Source organism: Coturnix japonica, chromosome Z, assembly GCF_054131305.1.
Source record: "Coturnix japonica strain WE chromosome Z, WE-NBRP24, whole genome shotgun sequence".
NCBI classification, from domain to species: domain Eukaryota; kingdom Metazoa; phylum Chordata; class Aves; order Galliformes; family Phasianidae; genus Coturnix; species Coturnix japonica.
Window position 1 is genome coordinate 38,775,847 of NC_140702.1, and position 18,450 is coordinate 38,794,296.

General features: G+C 38.8%; 1 protein-coding gene across 3 annotated transcripts in view; it reads right to left on the reverse strand.

Moving 5' to 3' along the window:
• The window catches only part of PCSK5 (proprotein convertase subtilisin/kexin type 5), a 246,399-nt gene that overhangs the window by 83,215 nt on the left and 144,734 nt on the right, over positions 1-18,450 (reverse strand). For all 3 annotated transcript variants that reach the window (XM_015849157.3, XM_085529930.1, XM_015849159.3), the window contains exons 11-12: positions 7,610-7,727; positions 6,357-6,545 (exon numbers count right to left, since the gene is read on the reverse strand). In XM_015849157.3, coding sequence (XP_015704643.2) covers positions 6,357-6,545; positions 7,610-7,727 — 307 coding nt within the window. The remainder of the gene's footprint in view (positions 1-6,356; positions 6,546-7,609; positions 7,728-18,450) is intronic.

The window sequence follows — 18,450 nt, forward strand, 5'->3', positions numbered from 1 at the left end:
ATATTCTTTACTCACTATACGTAGGTCTGTATGAGAACATAAAGTTTACATAGGGTAGAGTAGATTACTTGTTTCCTTAAAATAAATTAAAGAGTCCTGGCTTTTACTACCATCCACTCAGCCTAGAAATTGTACTACCTACCTGCTTAAGAAATTAACTTCAAACAGAAACACCCATTTGTAAGCCAATTTTCACATAATGAGTGACAATTAACCACTTTTAAGAAACTCCTCAACTGGGAACATGATAGTCTCCCAGCTAAAACTACAATATTATTTTTTTTTAAGTTTAAATTATTATCAGAGAATTTCCAAGACACAAGGCGCACAAAAAGTCAGGAAAAATCACTTAAAACCTCTGGATCTGAGATCTAAGTAAGATTTATTTAAAGTGTTTTTGTTTTTGTTTTGTTTTTTCCTTAAATTTATATTCCACACTTGTTATTGCAGTTAAATTCATGAAGCAAAGGAGGAATATTTTAAGCTGTCATGAAGAACTTGTTTAGAGAAGAGCAGCATGAACAACAGGGTACTGTACCTGCCAGTCTGAGGTAGTGGAGAATACAGCAAACATCGTCTTTAAATATGGAGAACAAGTCCCCCAGGGCTATACATATCAGCACAAAACTTTCTGTCATGACCAAAATATCTGTCAGGCTGGTGAGTTCCATGTGCTGTACTGCTCATCCAGCTGTGTGGCTGATGCCCAGTAAAAGAATCTGTGTGTTAACTCATACATATATCTTCAGAGACTCAACCTCTAAACATGCTGAGAAGAGATACTAATACAAGAGTATGCACGAATTTGGTGTCAAATATAGAATTTTCCTATCCCAATGACTTAAGTATGTTTGAAAAGTGATAACTGACTAGGCAACTGACTAGGCTCAGAGCACTGGGGTAGACTGACTGTCCATCATATAATTCAGTTTATTCAAAGTGAAACACGATGCTGATATGGTAAGATTGACATGGGCCTAGTTTACATACGGCTAGGAAAACATTCATTCATTCTCACCATAGTTGCTGGTGCAAATGTATGTAGGTTGCTCTGAAACTAATGCCTCCAATTTATTTCCATGGAAACTACAACAGATATGAAGAGATCAAAAACAGTTTAATAGAGGAAATTCTCAGCTACAAACTATTGCATTTTTTCAGCACGGTCACTACTATTAGCTACACATCTCACCAGCAATGAACAAGAGGCTGCATGCCACACCCATAAAAATCCTCACGAGCAGAGGAGACCTGCTGTCACTGTCATCACTGCTGAAACACACCACCCACCATCTCACTGTGCTCATATCCACTGTTTAGTCTGCACAAATGTTCAGCAAGTGTTGATAAATGTCAGTGGGTACAAATTTTTCTGCATGGAAGAATTCGGTTCCACCCATACCTTTCCCTCACACTTCTATGTCAAACACCATTTTATCACAGTTGTAGAATCACGTAATCATTTTAGTTGGAAGACACTTATAAAGGTCATTCATAAGGACCTTTATAAAGTCTCTTCCAACTCTTCTGCAATGAACAGGAACATCTACAGCTAGATTAGGTTCCTCAGAGCCCTGCCCAGCCTGAACTTGAATGTCTCCAGGAAATCCACCACATCTTTGGGAAGCCTGTTCTGCACCTTGCAACCCTCACTGTAAAACACTTCCTCCTTATATCCAGTCTAAATCTATATCCACGCATATAGTTTGAAACCATTTTCCCTTGTCCTGTCAAAACAGACCCTGCTTAAGAGTCTGTCCCTTTCTTTCTTATAGCTTCTCTTTAAATACTGAAAGGCTGTTATTATGTGTCCTCTGAGCCTTCTCTTCTCTAGGCTGAACAGCCCCAGCCTGTCCTCCCAGCAGAGGAGTTCCATCCCTCAGATCATTTTGTGGCCCTCTTCAGGACACACTCCAGCAGGCCTACATCTCTCCTCTACTGAGCACTCCACATCTGGATGCTGTATCCCAGGTGAGGTCTCACCAGTGCAGAGTATAGTGGCAGGGTCCCCCCCTCACTTCTTTAGATGCAGCCCACGATACGGTTGGCTTTCTGGGTTGTGAGGGTACACTGTCAGTTCATGCCACCCACCAGCACCCCCAAGTACTTTTCAGCAGAACTGTGCTCTATCCTTATGTCCCCTGATTGTACTGATAGCAGGGTTTGGCCCTTGGGTGTGTCGGTTACACCACACTGCTTGGCATCATCCGCAGACTTGCTGAGGGTGCACTTAATCCCACTGTCAATGTCATTGATGAAGATGTTAAAGATCACTAGTCCCAGTACTGACCTCTGAGGGGCACCACTTGCCACTGACCATCCCTCTTTGGGTATTGTCTTGTAGCCAGTTCCTCATACATCAAACAGTCCAACCATCAAATCCGTATCTTTCCAATTTGGAGAGAAGGTTGTTCTGGTGAACAGTGTCAAAGGCCTTACTGAAGCCCACACAGACGACATCCCCGGCTCTTCCTTCGTTACCTGATGCAGTTATACCACCAACTATACTTGTCAGACTGCCCCTGTGCTGCTATCTATCAGATGGCAATAAAATGTAACGGAAAATTGGTAATAAAATTCAACCTCTACTGCCATACCACTGACTTCTGCCTCTGACGTCACATGCTACCACAATAAAACAGGAGGCATTACTTTTGGAGCGACCTTCATGTAAATCCTAGGCATTCTTCCTCTTGTCTGTCTTACATCTCTCTCTTTTTTTGTTCAGTTTTGTGTAATACCACACTAAAGTGTTTAGTTGCATCCCAAACATGTGCTTACCCATCTGTCTTCCAGTTCTACTATGGAAAATATATTTGAAATTTTAATTATAGAGTCTACTTTTCTACTAAAACTGAACTAGAAATATTGAATTCTATAATCCAATACATGCCTGTGGTGCAGATTCTTCTGATTAGTGATTTGCTCCTCTCACTTATGAAAGAAAGGTATGTGTCATTCTAAATCTCAGATATATTGCACTTCATTCTTCTACCACATCTGCCTTTGAGCATGTTTCAGGATGGATTTTAAAGTTACATCGAAGATAGTGTCACTTGCATGTATTTATTTATTCTTTTGCATATAAATACCATTAGTCTTTACTGCAGAAGTGGGTAAATCAACAGTAACTTTTTCCTCTTCGGCACACAAAAAAACCCCTTTATCTTTTAAATTCATTTATGGTTCTCTAACATTCTCAGAGCTCTTTACCTTTTCTAATGATAATGCTGACAGAGTGTAACAAAAGTAGTAAGTGGATAATTTTAAATGCACAGACATTACAATAGCAGGGGTTCAAAGAATGGCTGGCAGAAAGGCAGCGAATGCCTAAACAAAACTAAACTGAAAGACACAGACAATATTAATGAAATAAAATAGACCACGTAAGAGTTGCAACAAACAGTCTTCTGAGAACTGCTTCATCCTGTAGATATAGTATACTGTTAATGTCAGTGCCATATAAGCATAGGAAGCTAGTGGCCTGGAAACTTGCCACCACGTGGCTAAAAATTTCAGTTACGCAGTTCGAATGGCAGCAGCTGCTTTAAATTTAAAGGGCAAGAATTAAACAAACCATGACCTCAGTAGGAGACAAATGAGCCCCAAGTTTGCTTCTTCTATCCTTTTTCTATTCAGCTTCTCCTTCATGGCCCCCTGTACTGAGTTTCTGTTCTCTTAGTGAGCCTCAAAACCACTCAGAAAATTATGCTGCCAAGTCCAATGGCCAATTGTTTTCAGAAAGGGGATATTGTTCCCCTTTGGACATAACTGTAGCCTCATCCTCACAGCAGCCAGCACTTTCCAAGCCTGTATTTTGCTCTGTTGCTCTGTTTAGTACTTTCCAAACAACAAAGCAGATGTTCCCTGTAATGCAGTTTTTGAAGAATGCACAAGAGGCTCAAGCCAGTGACAGTGTAATCCACCAAATGCCTGCAGAGGAATCCACATTGCCTCTGACTAACAAGTTTTCTTACTGAAGTCATTTTAGGGGATGCCAACATTAAGGATAAAATATGCAGGAAAAAAGGCCAGATACTGCCCTGAGGGATCTGCTCGTCAGTGCACCAGAAAATACTCAATGACTTCTCCCAGAATTGGTGAAGAAGTGCACATGTGTAAAATATACCTTTTGCACTTTAAGACATTTTACCAGCAAACTGTTTCAAATTAAACTCAGATGAGTAACGGTAAAGCAATGAGGTTTTCCTTGGGTTCAGTAAAAACAGCTGGTATTGCTGCTATTAATCATGTACATGTGCATTAAAAGCTCTTGTACGTCTGAGAAAAGCGTCTCAGTCAGGTAGTAGCCATGTACAGCAGCCTTTGGGACCTCTGCCTATAGAAAAAAAAACACTCCAGACTGTTTTCTGCCAATGCATCCCTGCATGTTACTTCTATTAGAATGCCTTTATCCTGATGGTCTCATGATTAATACTTTAACAATTAAATGCCCCCAAACTAAATACATTCTCATATTAGTGAATAACAGAACTTCTGCTCTTAACCTTATAATGTGATGCATAGATGTACACCCAGCAGCACTCAGAACACTGACTGCAAGGCCAGTAAGCTATAAGACTTGCAGCAACTTCAAATAAAGAAAACCTTGAAACATCATTCTGAAAAGTACTGTGCACATATCCACCACTTTACGATAAGGAAGGACTTGTGAAGTCTCTAGGGAATTTCAGAACTAGAGTTTGCAAAATACATTTACTCCTTAATATTAATAATCTGGAGCTATGAGTTTGTTTCAACCAGATGTGAATGACAAGTCAGTATATATCTGAAGCCTACACAGGAAAGTAATTTCTGATGTGACTATACAAATATTTGCTCTCTCATTGATAATTTATTTTAGCAAAAAGGCAAAACATTAAAATGCCTTTCTCATTTGTTCTCTGGTTAGCCTTCTGATAGTATACTTTAAGAAACAGCCGAACAACACTGTATTTTTATTATGTACTTTTGTATTCTCTCTCTACCAAGTATATAAAAAATCACATTCTAAGGTACATAGGTTATAAAGAAACTGCATGAATTTAACTTTGTACCTCTTCCACATATCAGTCAAAACCAGAAGTGAACTGTGAATACTAGAATGTCTTTATCTCCCACTTGCTGTGAGTCAACTGCAGGACATGAATGCCTGGAGCCAAAAGTTTGCTGTGTTATAACCACTGGGTTTACACGAAGGTTGTTTTGTTTGTATAACTAGGTGGAGGAGTTTTAGATTTTCTCATTTTGAAGCATGGAGGAATGACTGCATGAAAAATGGAATAGAAAAGAGTAATTTTTTCAGAGAGAAAACAAAACGCTGATTCATAACTGCTCAGAGTATAAAAGTCTGCCTTGGCATGGTAAGCAAAGGGCAAGTTCTTCATTCAGTGTATCAGTAAGACACATAGTGCATACCCATGTGTTTTATTAGCAAGGCACTGATGGCACTCTTAATGAAACACAGGAGGTATTTTAGAGGGCCTCAAAACTCCAGTACAACTTGCTTTCCATTTGAAGTATGAATGTCTCTACACTGAAGAATATTTTCAGTACATCTTTTCTTTAAGATTAAGCTCTAATGAAAATGTGGTTTTGCATCTCAATCAGAACCAAATGCTTTAGAAATCTATCTGTCTCCGATACAGGTCCTTCCTCACAAGAGGAAAGATCGGTCATTCTAAAGGCCAGGAAGGCATGCAATTCTCCATGTCAAATGACCACTGTATTAGCATAACTGGCTAAGATGATTTAGATGAGGGGCAGTCTGGAAAGCAAGCAAGTCTAGATTCATTAAAAATCCTAAGAGTAGGACGAAAACTGCTAGCACCAGAAGTCATAATCATATTCACAGAGTGTAAAGAAAATAGTAGTAGAGAATTACTATTTTGTCTCATTTTTATTACTAGTGAAGAAGGGATAATAAAGGAGAGAGATGAAAAATAAGTGCCAATAGTATCTAGAAACACATTTTCTTTCAGCTTGTTTCCCTCTGTAACACTGAGCCTGTTACTTTTCACTTCAAATTTTCCAGGCATCTAATAATTGGTGAACAACACAAGACTATTAGAATCAACTAACTTCTGTTTTAAAGATGATTTACAGTCTACTATTCTGCTGCTTAAGACTGAGTTTGATGTCTCAGAATTCATTTCCACTTAATTTTCTCCATTTCTCTCCCCAAACAATGATTATCTTGTGTCTGTTAGCAAATACTGTATTACTATAATTTACTACATTACTTTACTATTACTGTAGCAATTCTGTAATGATTTGACTATTCTTCGCTGATGCTGCAGTCTCACTGCAGGTCTTGCAAGCTGACTGGACTGTGAAATTGCACTGTCATACTATACCTGTTGGCCAAGAGCTGTGATCTGGTTCCAGAAGGAGAGGTTAGGTAAATTGCCAAGTCTCCACGTCGAGGGTGAGTAATAGTGATGCGAACAACAACATGCTCCAAGTAGATCACGTGGTGATTAGGATTATCAGAGCAGCCCGTAGCTTTGTAAATTGAGCGGACGACACTGTCAGGTCTTATTGTTCTATAATGTAAGCATATAAAACAACATCAGCATTTCTTCCCTATCCTGTAAAATAAGACAACCCAATCATTTCATCTTAGTACTGAGTGTCCTCAGTTTTAACATTTACTTCCTAGCTGAAACGATCACTACAGGGTAACTATTTTACTACAGCTACTGTCAACTACCTTGCTTTCTGTTGAGGGCTACATTGATACGTCCACAGGCTAAAAGAGAATTGTGAATAACCTGTAATGGAATAAGCCTCTGGGACAGAGCATTTTTGCAGATTAGTGGCCAGCTGAGAATTGTTGGGATTGTCATGGGATCACAGCTGCTTGTTAAGCCCCAGGAAATACCTGGCATACACACAGTCCTTGCTTACGTAACAGCAAGTATTACATGTTAACTGTAGCAAATAATATTGGGCAACCAGCATCTGACTCAGCTGGTTAAAATTTGCATGGCATCCTTGTGGACTATACCAGTTAGGGGTCAAGGCTAATCCTATCAAACAAAGTATCCTCAGTGACCTTAATGCATTGGAAATGAGCCACGAGACAGATATAGCCACAGAATGCACGTGCTGAATTTTGCTCTTCAGCCTGGTTCTATTCACACCCCATCCTAGAAAGCAGAGGACAGTTTGGTCCTATCCTCTGAGATAGACTCTCCTGAGACTGTCTGAGAGAGATACTATCATGTAATATTTTAATGAAAAGAATATCTTCCTAACAGATGTTGTCTGATAAGTTTGTACTCATCTTATAAAAGTGAATGCACTATTCTCAAGTGAATGTTCTTCCCCTTGCACATTCTTCTACCTCTGTAACAGTATCAATCACCATCCAGTCTGGCTTGCTGTGCACCTTCAACTTCTGGGACATTCTTTAAATTAAGGCCTTTATCTAGTCATTAGAGGAAGCAACCTTTACAGGCAAATGACTGGACATCTTAGAAGGCAACAGAGATCCCAAATGTAGCTTTCAAAATGATACATTAAACACAATGCAAGGGAGGGGTAAATTATACCCAATTTCTTTCCACAAGTTTATGCCAGCAAGAGTTTTGGCAGCGGGTATTACTTGATTTGCCGATCCGTGTTCTCCACACACACATGCTGTGGAGGGACTGTTGTCCACTTTTCTGCCTCTATCACCATTGCTTCAGCATCCATCAGTCCAAATCCATAGAGGTGGCTCACTGCAAGACAGAAACAGAGCAGTTGCAATTATAGCACAGAATCTTGATATTCATCGTAGACAAATTTGGGAGAGTCAAATCTTAAAAGGAACTGCTTATTTTCCATTTTTCCTTGCTTTGACCAAAAGCTCTAAAATCTTTCTGCCAGGAACAATAGTGACTACGCCTAATTTGTTGAATGTGTTCATAACAAATGACTTACTTGAATTATACTGCCTTACCATGACCATAGACCCAAACTACAGAATGCCAGTAATAGATTACCCTTAGTCCAAGTGTCTTAATTTAGCCCAGGCCTCTTATATAATCTCACGTTAAAAGATGTAAAGAACCAGAGGAGGGTTATTTCTGTTACTCAAATACCTCACATGTCCATGCACATAAATATTGAATGTAAATGAGACAACAGATTTAAGAAGGAAAAGACTGCATTTTATTCTGCTGAATGCTCTTAACTTCTTCATTTTTAAGCAGCATGTGGATGTCATCCTACTACTGTATGCTGTATGAACCCTGCTGTCCAGACAATCAGGTCCAGCCTCTCCCTAAAGTTGCCTTGCATGACAAGGGTAAAAAGCATGGCATTTGAAACCCAGTACTCTAAAGGTAATCTGGTTCTCATTTAAAGTCTGCATCAGGAAGATTCCTTCTACATCTTTTTTACATCCACAGATAAAAGGCAGTGAAGTCACCGCTGGAGAGAGCTGTTAACATTGCTGATGACCTCTGATACTACCTACTGCATACACTGCACACGCAGTGGTGTCGAGCATCAGTGCCTGTTAATGCTCATACCTGAATGCTACCACCTCAGCTTTCATACCAGGGAGAGCCAACAGTGATTCTCCTGCAAGAAACTCCATTTCTTTAATGCATGAATGCGTTCTACTACAAGAAGTAGGAAGTCTTTAAAGCACCAGCTTTCTATGATATAAAGGACTGAACTTTCAAATGTCCAGCATCCAGACCAGACAAGATATTTCCTGCAGACTTGCATAATTTCCTGAACTTCTTGCTAATTTTAAGAGTATTTAATTTGACATGACTGTTTCAGGCATTCAAGCATTCAATTTGCATACAAATTCTGAGAAATTACATTTACTGGTTTTTTTTCTTTTGTTGTTGTTTCATTTGTTTTTGTATTTATTGTTGCTGCTGGTACAATCAAAACAGAAGCTTGCAAATGTATGCTGATGAATTTAGAAAGAACTGCCAACCACACTGATTTATTGTGAGAAATTGCAGAATCGTAGTGGTTGGAAGAAACCTCCAGAGATCACCCCCCCTGCCAAAGCACGTTCCATACACCAGGTCACACAGGTAGGCATCCAGGCGGGTCTTGAACACCTCCAGAGAAGGAGACTCCACAACCACCTGGGCACCGTCACCCTCACCGTAAAGAAGATCTTCTGCACATTCGTGCAGAACTTCCTATGCTCCAGTTTCTGGCAATTTCCCCTTGTCCCGTCTCCACACACTGCTGAAAAGAGTCTGGCCTTGACACTTTGCCCCCCACACCTCAGATATTCATAGACCTGGATCAGGCCCCCTGTGAACAGTGTTTCCTAAATGGAACTCTCCTTACTCATGGAAATCATCTTGCCAAAACAGCATCTGCTGATCAAAGCATGCTTATCTATGCAGTCATTTATCTGTTCATACACTGCATCCATTGTTCTGCTATTCAGAGTTTTAATTAATATCACTGTCTTCTTGGAAGAATGGCAAGAGGAATTCGTATGTTAACTCATGGCCTGTAGACAGTTATTCAGTATTGTAGTGAATTTTTCATGAATGGAAGCATCTTTTGAGATAATGAGTGGAAAAATGCATTTTTAATTCCTGAAAAGAAGCAACATGCACTGGGTTAGAGCTCAGGATGTCCAACTGTACAACCAAGTGAGTTCCACCATCTGTGATGTGAAAGGACAGACAAATTTCTTTTCAAGTTAGAGGATGGTGCACCATCCAATGCCACTCAATGCTTAAACTCTCTTGCCTGAGACCAGAGTGTAAAGTTCTGCACCTGCTGACTTTTTTTTTTTTTTTTTCCCCCACAGTTGAAACAGAAGTAGAGTTTTTCCCTGAAAAGCCTCTCCATTCAAATCAAAACATCCTGACAGTCAGGGGTGTTCCTAAAACCTTTCACGGAGGAAGATTTTAGACAGCTGACATTTGGCTGTCTGCAATGTTTGCACTTCAAAGCCCTTGATGCAGTGGGTTGGTTAGTAGCTGCAGGTACCATGAGAGGCCCATCATTTTCACAGACTAAATAACAGCAATTTTGAAACCATCACAGACTTAACAAGAGCAGTGGATTCCCCATGTATCAGAGGGGGAAAAAAAAAAAAAGGGAGAAAGAAAAAAGAATATTTTGTCACCTACTGCCTTCCAATTGTATCCCTTCATCTGTGTGCATACTGGTACTGCCATGAATTTAGTATCAGGCTGCTTCTCTCAGAAGGAAAGCATGGACCTTGATGGTCCATCCACACATGGTCATAAATTTCTTCTGGGAAGCATCTGGAGCTGCCATTGATTTGTATGCAAATGGGACTGAGTTCACTTCTGTATTTCAAAGGTACTGATGACTGCAGAATGAGATAAGGAGACTCCAAGAGCAAAATGCTTCAGGACCTTGCACTTAAACACTCCACATTATCACTGCCGTTATTTAGTACTGGGCTTGGTTATTGCTTGAATCACTGAGCATTCTAGAAGGGGCATGGGGCTGCTCTGTAAGAAAATATTTTCTTTTCAGAGATGATGGAGGAACATAAAGCTGTTGCAGAATAAGCTGGTGGTTAAGAAAAGATCTGTTGCTCTTGCTGAAACAGAGGGTTGAGAACTGATCTGGTGCTCAAGGTGTCAATGGGCAGAAATGTCACTGAATCCTCTCTCAACTCATGAAGCAATGTAAACTGACCCATTTCTATTTTTGAAAAATCACAGACATATGCAGAACTTAACAGATGTTTCAGAGGAAAACTTGCCTCCTGAAATACAAAGTAAATATTGAGCTTAAGCTGATCATCTCTTTATTCTTTTTATCACTGCAGAAAATGAAGTCCATTTATTTATCCCTGGAGCAGTTCCTCTATTAGCGCACCATGAAACCCAGGTCTGCTGGACAGGCTTCCCCAGCTTGTTCATAATCCCTTTGAATGCCATTGAAAATTCAATAATTTTCTTATTTATGTACAAAGAAGATAGAAAGCTACCTCAAATCTAAAGGCAGAATATATATCCCGCTTGACTTGATGAAGAGAAAAAAGAATGGCTGGAGCTGATTAATCATAAAACAGCATCATGCAATCTCCAGTAAACCTGGGCCCAGACACTGAAAACACAATATTTCTGGTTCTTCAGTGAAGCTACATTGGATTTGTTAGGCTGCAGTTTTGTTGCCCATCATCAAGATATCTCCTTAGCTTACATGCTAAACCTCGCTTGCTATTTTACTCACCTGCTGAAGAACAACACAGAATATTTTCTCGCTGCTCTATTTTTGGCCTTTAATTTTCTATAGTGTGAAAGCAGCGCTGGAAATATGAATTTTTTTTTATACAAATATAATGCAATTAATCATTATAAGAGAAATGACAATAATTTCAGATTTTCTAATGAGCAATATGCAGCCACCCTAAACAAGATTTAGCTGTTTGCGATGCAAATTACTGTGATTTGTTCATTTGTGCTACCTTAGGATCCTGCTTCCAAAACAAGGTCAGTGAAGTAAGAGTCTAAAATGCTGTTTATACTTGCCTAACATGAATAGAAGTTGTGAGACTCTCAGGTAACTTACATCCTATAAACACTTCGAGTGAGCTTACACTAGCATGTCTTCTATATTTGATGGTTCACTGCAAATATAAAGCTATAATTCTGTATTTCAGTAAGTTTCTGCCATTTGCTTAGTTTATTAGAATGCTTCAAACAGAAAAGATAATCTGAGGAAAGCAAAAGGACAAAAAACAAAAAATGCAGTGACTATGCACTGCTTGAACTATTTTCATTTTGTTTTGTCTTAACTAAGATAGCATTGATTGTGTATGAGAATTCACCTTGTTTCAGCCATAAACTTAACTCAAAATTTCCTGTTTTCTGTCAATTTATGACCAGTAATTTGTGACAACTGGATGTGATTTCTGAAACACCTAACTGCTTTACAAGCCAATAGCACAACTGTGCAATGACATTCTTTTTTATGCTTTGTTGTGAAACCAACTTCCTCATGCTTTTTACATTAAGCACAAGATTTTGAGTTTTCTATTTTATAAGGAACCAAACCTCGCAGACAAAATAAATAACAAACTCAGTCCTCCCCTGCCATATGATTTCCTTAAATCCAGGTATCCTTGCAGACTCAATAGGGACTGAAGAAAACTGAGTTCTTAATTTCACCATCACACCAGAGGAGGATCTAAAGGACAGAAAGCTGACCAATAAATTTGTCTTAGAAGTGGCTTCTACAAAGATGTACAATGAGAACCTGAGAGGCCTCTGTATCCCAAAAGCTGATAGGAGAGTATTCTTATTAAACTTCCAGTTGTGTTTATGTCAGTTACTGAGTTTTATATCTGTACAAATATTTTGCCCAGCAATATACAAATTGTGGAATGTCTTGACAAAGGATTTGACAACAAAACAAAACAAAAAACAGCCCTCTAGTTTGCAGAGTTCTCCTGTCTGACTGAAGGCTCCATGTCCTCGACGAAATAAAATACAGACTTCCTGGGAGCACCTGTGGGACAGCTTGTAGAAGCTAAACGCACAATAGCAGTGTACCTTTGTTAATAGTTTTTGCATGCAAGTCTGACACTATATCACCAGCTTAGATGGTACAGACACTTAATAAACAACTCTAGAATACACAACCTAACAACAATAAGGAAGTAAATCCAAGGTCACATTTGCATTCACTTTCTGGCTGTAGTTTCAGGAATTTAAAACAGGTATGGTTATTAAGCACAGCCAACAAGTAACAAACAGGACTAAGAGCAAAAGGCATTTTTGGAGCACTGCAGTCAGACCCTGCTAGAAATGACAGCAATAGCCACCCAAATGCTTTCTTCTCTGAAGAGTGTTAGCAACCTCAAAGCAGAGGTCACTGCTCTTGGCATGCAGCCATCTCAAAGTCAGAGGTCAGCACTGAGCTCCCACCACTGTGTACCCAGCAAAGCCATGCCAGTTTCCCTCCTGCCTGCAGGGAGAACTGGGCAAGCATTTCCCATAGCTCATTTAGGTATATGGGAACCAAGTTAACGCAGCCCCCAGAGCATGTAGTATTCACTGTACCCTTTACATGGAGACATTTTCCCCAGTGTCAGAGAAAGCACCGCAGCACTTTGCTGAAAGCCTCAGGAGAGTGACCAGGATGACCAATTTACTTCTTTACCACCTAAGAAGCAGGGCTGTGACAGAAACTGAAAGACTGACTACGTCTGGATGGTGTGCTAAGACAGACAAGCTGCTGCTTCTCCAAGTCAGCATTTGGCCATAAATCATAGAGCATCTACTGAAGACATTCGTTTATATTCCTTAGAATGAGCCAGCTTATGTGAATGGAATAAATCTAAGGATTATCTGCCTTTAGAAGGGGAAAAAAAGTTTGCCGAAATAAAGTTGGCTAAGGAGCACCTACAGTAATTTAAACTGTAGTTTTTTTTAAACTCAGTGACAGCCTTTTTTATGTTGTGTGTTTCTGAAAAGCACTGAGATCCATTTGCAAAACACAACAGCTTACAAGTTTTCTTTAAGCAAAACAAGTTGGTTTTTGACTGCGCCATGGTACAGCTTTTAAGAACATATATTCATTCCCTCTGTTAGAGCAAATGTATCCTCAGAGGTACATTTAGGATTCCCCAGTAACAATAAAAACAGCCAGATGTCATTTCATCCCATGAAACAATAAAAACACCTTCTGGTGAGAGCCTCTGTGCTAGGCTGCCTTTCAGAACAGATGATGACAGATGAGGTAAAGGCACTGCAAGAGGAAATGCTGACAGACTGTTAGCAGCAGGCACAAAGACAGCATTTCTGTGCTCTCAGGTGCATCAGACACACAATGCAGAACATCCTTCTTATCCTGTTTTGTGCAGAGCTGTCAGTGCTCCAGAGAGATACTTAAACCAATTCCTGGCTGAGCATAAATCTGAGGCAGATTTAAGCAAAAAGTTTTAATGAAGTGTTATGCAAATTATTTAATAATAGTGATGGTGACTTTTATAACTGGAACTACACCAGACCCCAAAGTAGAGAAAACGCTAATCTACTAAGAAGACTTCACACTGCCCCCACAGAGCTGTGTAGCTGATTCAGGGCAATCATTTGAAGCAAAAGGAAGTTAAACAATAAGCAAAGTTTGTGCAAATGAATGGACAAATAGCACTGTTAGCAAATCTTGTAGATGAATTCCTGCATCCACTCATTTAAAAGCAACAACTTGATGAGTTGATTTTTCCAGAGGGAGATAGCACAACAGTTACATGGTTTCAGGCACCCAACTGATCTGAAATGTCTTACAGCAGCACTTATGTTTTGCTATTACAACTAGATGTTCTAGATCCTGCTGAAATGCTCCAAATGCTTGTAAGACTGGGTAGCAGATGGCGTGAACTGCTTCCTAATTGGCTGCATGCTGAACCCACTAAAGCAGTAGATGCACTCTGATAATAAACAACTGCCTGTTTCATAGTTACTGCAGTGCACTACAGCAACGCAACAGCAGCAAAGAAGCTTGGTGCTCCCAAAGGCATTTGTTCCCTGTTTTTAGTAAAAATTAAACTATTAAACTACCCCTAGTAAAAGATGTTCACCATCACCATGGATGTAATACAAGGACAGCTAGATATTTGACTAGAATATTTACAAAATATCTTGCTTCATATGAAAGTTTAACGCAACTGCATATAATAATAATCTTGAGAGGTTTTCTGTTAAAATGCAGTCTTCACTGTCTGCAACTAAAGAATCCTGCTTTGAAGAACTGTATCAAATTATCACTCCTTAAATTCATTGATCATGGCTCTTCTTTCTTAGTAGTGCAACATGGAAATCTACATTTCAAATTAAGCACCAGATTCAGACTCTTAGGTTATGAGCTCATGGGGGAAGACCTTGTTACTTCATTCTCCCCTTCCTCCTTGTTGCCTAATCCTTTGCAGAGTTTTGCTAAAGATCAGAGCTGGGCTTGCTGAAAATCTGTAACGTCAAAGGTTACAATTTTCACGGTCTGCATATTTAAGTATTGTCAGTCCACTCTGAAATGTTGAGAGTACTAGGAGTTGCAGAGTATAGTAACGGTTCATAGCTTTGTTTCTAGGACAGAAAGACATCAAGTCTGTCAGTTGTTCAGCAGAGGCATTACTTTCTAAAATTCTTGGTCCACCAAGCTTATAATGTCTTGGTGACAAGTCAGAGTTCTGATACAATAGAAGTTTAAAGTGCAAATTCATCTTTTGCCTGCTGTTACTCCAGTTTTAGAACCACATAATTTACATTTTCAAGCAGATGTAAATTGGACTCATGATATAAGATTCCAGAAAAGCAACCAACTGTAACGCAAAATGTCAGTCTATTTTTCTTTATGTAACCCAGCACAGACCTGAGGTTTCTGCTTCTACTCTATTTTAAATTCACAACTTCTTTCCTTGCTTTACAGAGCCATAGGGATCAGAGTGCTTCAGAGTGGATGAGTAATGAGAAGCTTTGACAATGAAGAGTGTGAAGCTGGGAGAAGAAATGACATCCCTCTGGCTTCTCCAAGAGATTCCCCCTCCTGCTTTGTGCATGTCCATCTCTGAAATTATACAGATGCACTCCTGCTCCTACATGCCTTTCAACTGAAAGTAACATAGTAGGGATCTCAGTTTTTCCTAAAAACATACACCCAACAACCTTGATCAAGGCTGTAAAGTGCAATGTATTTTCAAGCTACCTCCTCTAAATTCCAAAGAGATCTGTCAGGTTTCACTCAAATCTGGAACAGTTCAGATACGTAGCTATTTGTTCGGATTTAATGTATGAAATACTCAAGTTCCCAAAATAATTTTAATATTATCCTTAAATTCATAGCTGCCAGCTGAACTGTTGGATGTGGAAAGGAGACAAGAGCCATCTTGAAAGGTTGCAATGACCATAAAATAAAATGTCAGAATCATGTAAAATTTGCTAATCAAAAAATACAGACTCTACTGCATTTGCACAACAAGTTCAGCAAGTAACTTCCTGACAACATTCTAAGCTGTCTACCTGAACATATCAGTACTATCTTTCAAATGATAAAGTTATCAAAAAATCATTCATCTAGCTTGCATAGTATATAGCCTTATTCATGCCTGCAAGCTAAGACTAATGCAGTTCTGCACGTTTGGTATCTGACTCACAGACTACTCCAACGTAGGATTTTAAAACAGCCAAATTCAAAGCCCATGTTCCACAACTCTGTGCAGCAGCACGTCTGCAGGTGCTAGGACTGGGTAAAACCTGATATTGGCTGCTGATGCCACATCCAAATATCAGATAAAAGCTGTAAAATGGAAGGTTGTGGGCAGATTAACAGCTTCATTTGGCTGATGTAATAATTCTTGCTATTCTTCAAAAATCATACGTCAGCTTTGAACAAGGATTTCAAGATATGATTTTAAAATTATCATCAGTAATAATGATCAGTTATCAACAGCTTGTCTTCTCTGAAATGTGTATGCTGTTGTGAAGACTTTCTTGATTAAATCTAAATTTGTACCAGGCTACTCATGACCCTAAAGAAGTTTAAATCTGGACAGTCACTGGAACTCAGATAGACTTGCCACTTCCTCATTTACAGAACTGGTAATACAAGAATGAATGAAAATTAAAATTAAATTATTAACTTATTTTATAACAATAACAGTAGTAATACTATTATTATTATTAGTAATAACATTAAATGTTCATAAACCATTAAGTGACTGCTTTTTTTCCCAAAGCAGCAGATACTTATTCAAAACTAAATGGATGAGACTTGTCTCTGCTACTGTCACAGGAGACAACTCTCAGTTTCTGCAGAAGAAATAACTGCACAGGGTGGAGAAATGGTCTGAAGTGAAAAATAGGGGCCTAGAGTTTTTACTTCCTTTTATCATTCAGTTGCATTTTATTTCACTGCACTGAAGTGTTATTATACACACTCTAGAGCCAGGAAGCGTGAAGGCTGCTCTCTAAAAATCTCCCCACAAGTTAATACTATTCCTTCATTCCAAATGGCATGTTTCCCCAAAGACAATATTTAACAGTACTTGGAGCTTCACTTACATACAAAAATAAGTTCAGATTATTTGATTACTGTTCTTAAAATCACAGTCTTTCATTCTGTACTTTTCAACCTAGAGACAAGCTGACATTAACATAGCATTCCCTATTTCTGAATGCATTCTCATGTTCTGTTGTTGACCAAACAATAGACATAACAAGGAGCCTTTGCATACCAATCTGTCACAGATAAAGAAGAACAAATATTTTGATATCTTCATAAAGACAGATATTCTCTAGTATTTTTCCATATAATAAGTTAATTATCTCTTTAGTTATATAAAAATATATATCTGTCTAGTGACAATAAATACAGCTGACTAGACCTGAAAATAATCTAAAATGAGTATTCAAGTCTTCTTTTTCAATACCAGATAGGTAATCAGACAAGATGCATGTTAGCTAGCAACGAAACAATAATAAAAATTACCAAGAAATAATTCTTACCCTTTCCTGGCTTAAATCTGTTGACAGGCATTTAATGAATGCTGTTTACTTGCCAGAAAATTAAACAAACAGTGGGCATTGCCTAGCAAGTCACTGGCTGGCTCAAGTGTTTTTCATGAATTAATCTTTTTATGAATGTAAGACAGAAAAAAAAAAAAAAAAAAAGGAAATCTTTCAACCAATAATGATGCCTGTGAACTCCTTCTATGTTTCTGCATTGGAGAAACTGCAAGGGACTAATGCGAGGGACAGTGTTGCCATGCAGCCCAGACAAACAACCCACTAAAAAGGCATGCTGACCCACTTTCAACTACCAGCTACTGCTGACCCTTTGTTAAGTGAGAGGTTCTTCCAAGTTTTTTTTTTTTTTTTTTTTTTCACCCTTTCAGCTCTTATTTCTAAAGGAGCGAGCCTGTCTCTCTCTTTATCCTAATTTTTTTCTTTCTTCCCCAGCATGCACAGAAGAAAGGAAGATTGTTTCTTGTGACTGCCTTTGCTGTAGCTAATTTAGAAAGAAATCTTTCACCTCTTCCCCTGCTAAGAGCATGCTCTGGAAGAAATACGGATCTTGCCATCAACAAAATTATGATACAATTCCGTAAGGAACTCAGTCTGATCAGAGTAATTCATCTATGAAAAACCATACTTTAATTGTTACTCTTGGCAACAGTGAAGGATAATAGTGTAATATTATACTAAATATTGCCACGTGCAATAGTAAAAAATTGTTTCAGCCTTGCCAGCAGCGGTGTGCAAACCCCCTTTTGAGTTCAGGTTTGGATGTTGAGATTTAATCTAAATCTTTTGCTTCTCCTTCTTCCAAAACCAACAGAGGTTTAAAGAGAGCTGGATTTTTATTGGAACCATTTGCTTAGCCTAAGTTGCCAAAATAATTTAGTTAAAACTAGTGCTTTTATTTGGGTTAAAGTTGATTCCTGAGCTCTACAGAGGTTGAAGCACTTAGTTTGTCTTCCTCTTTTTCAAT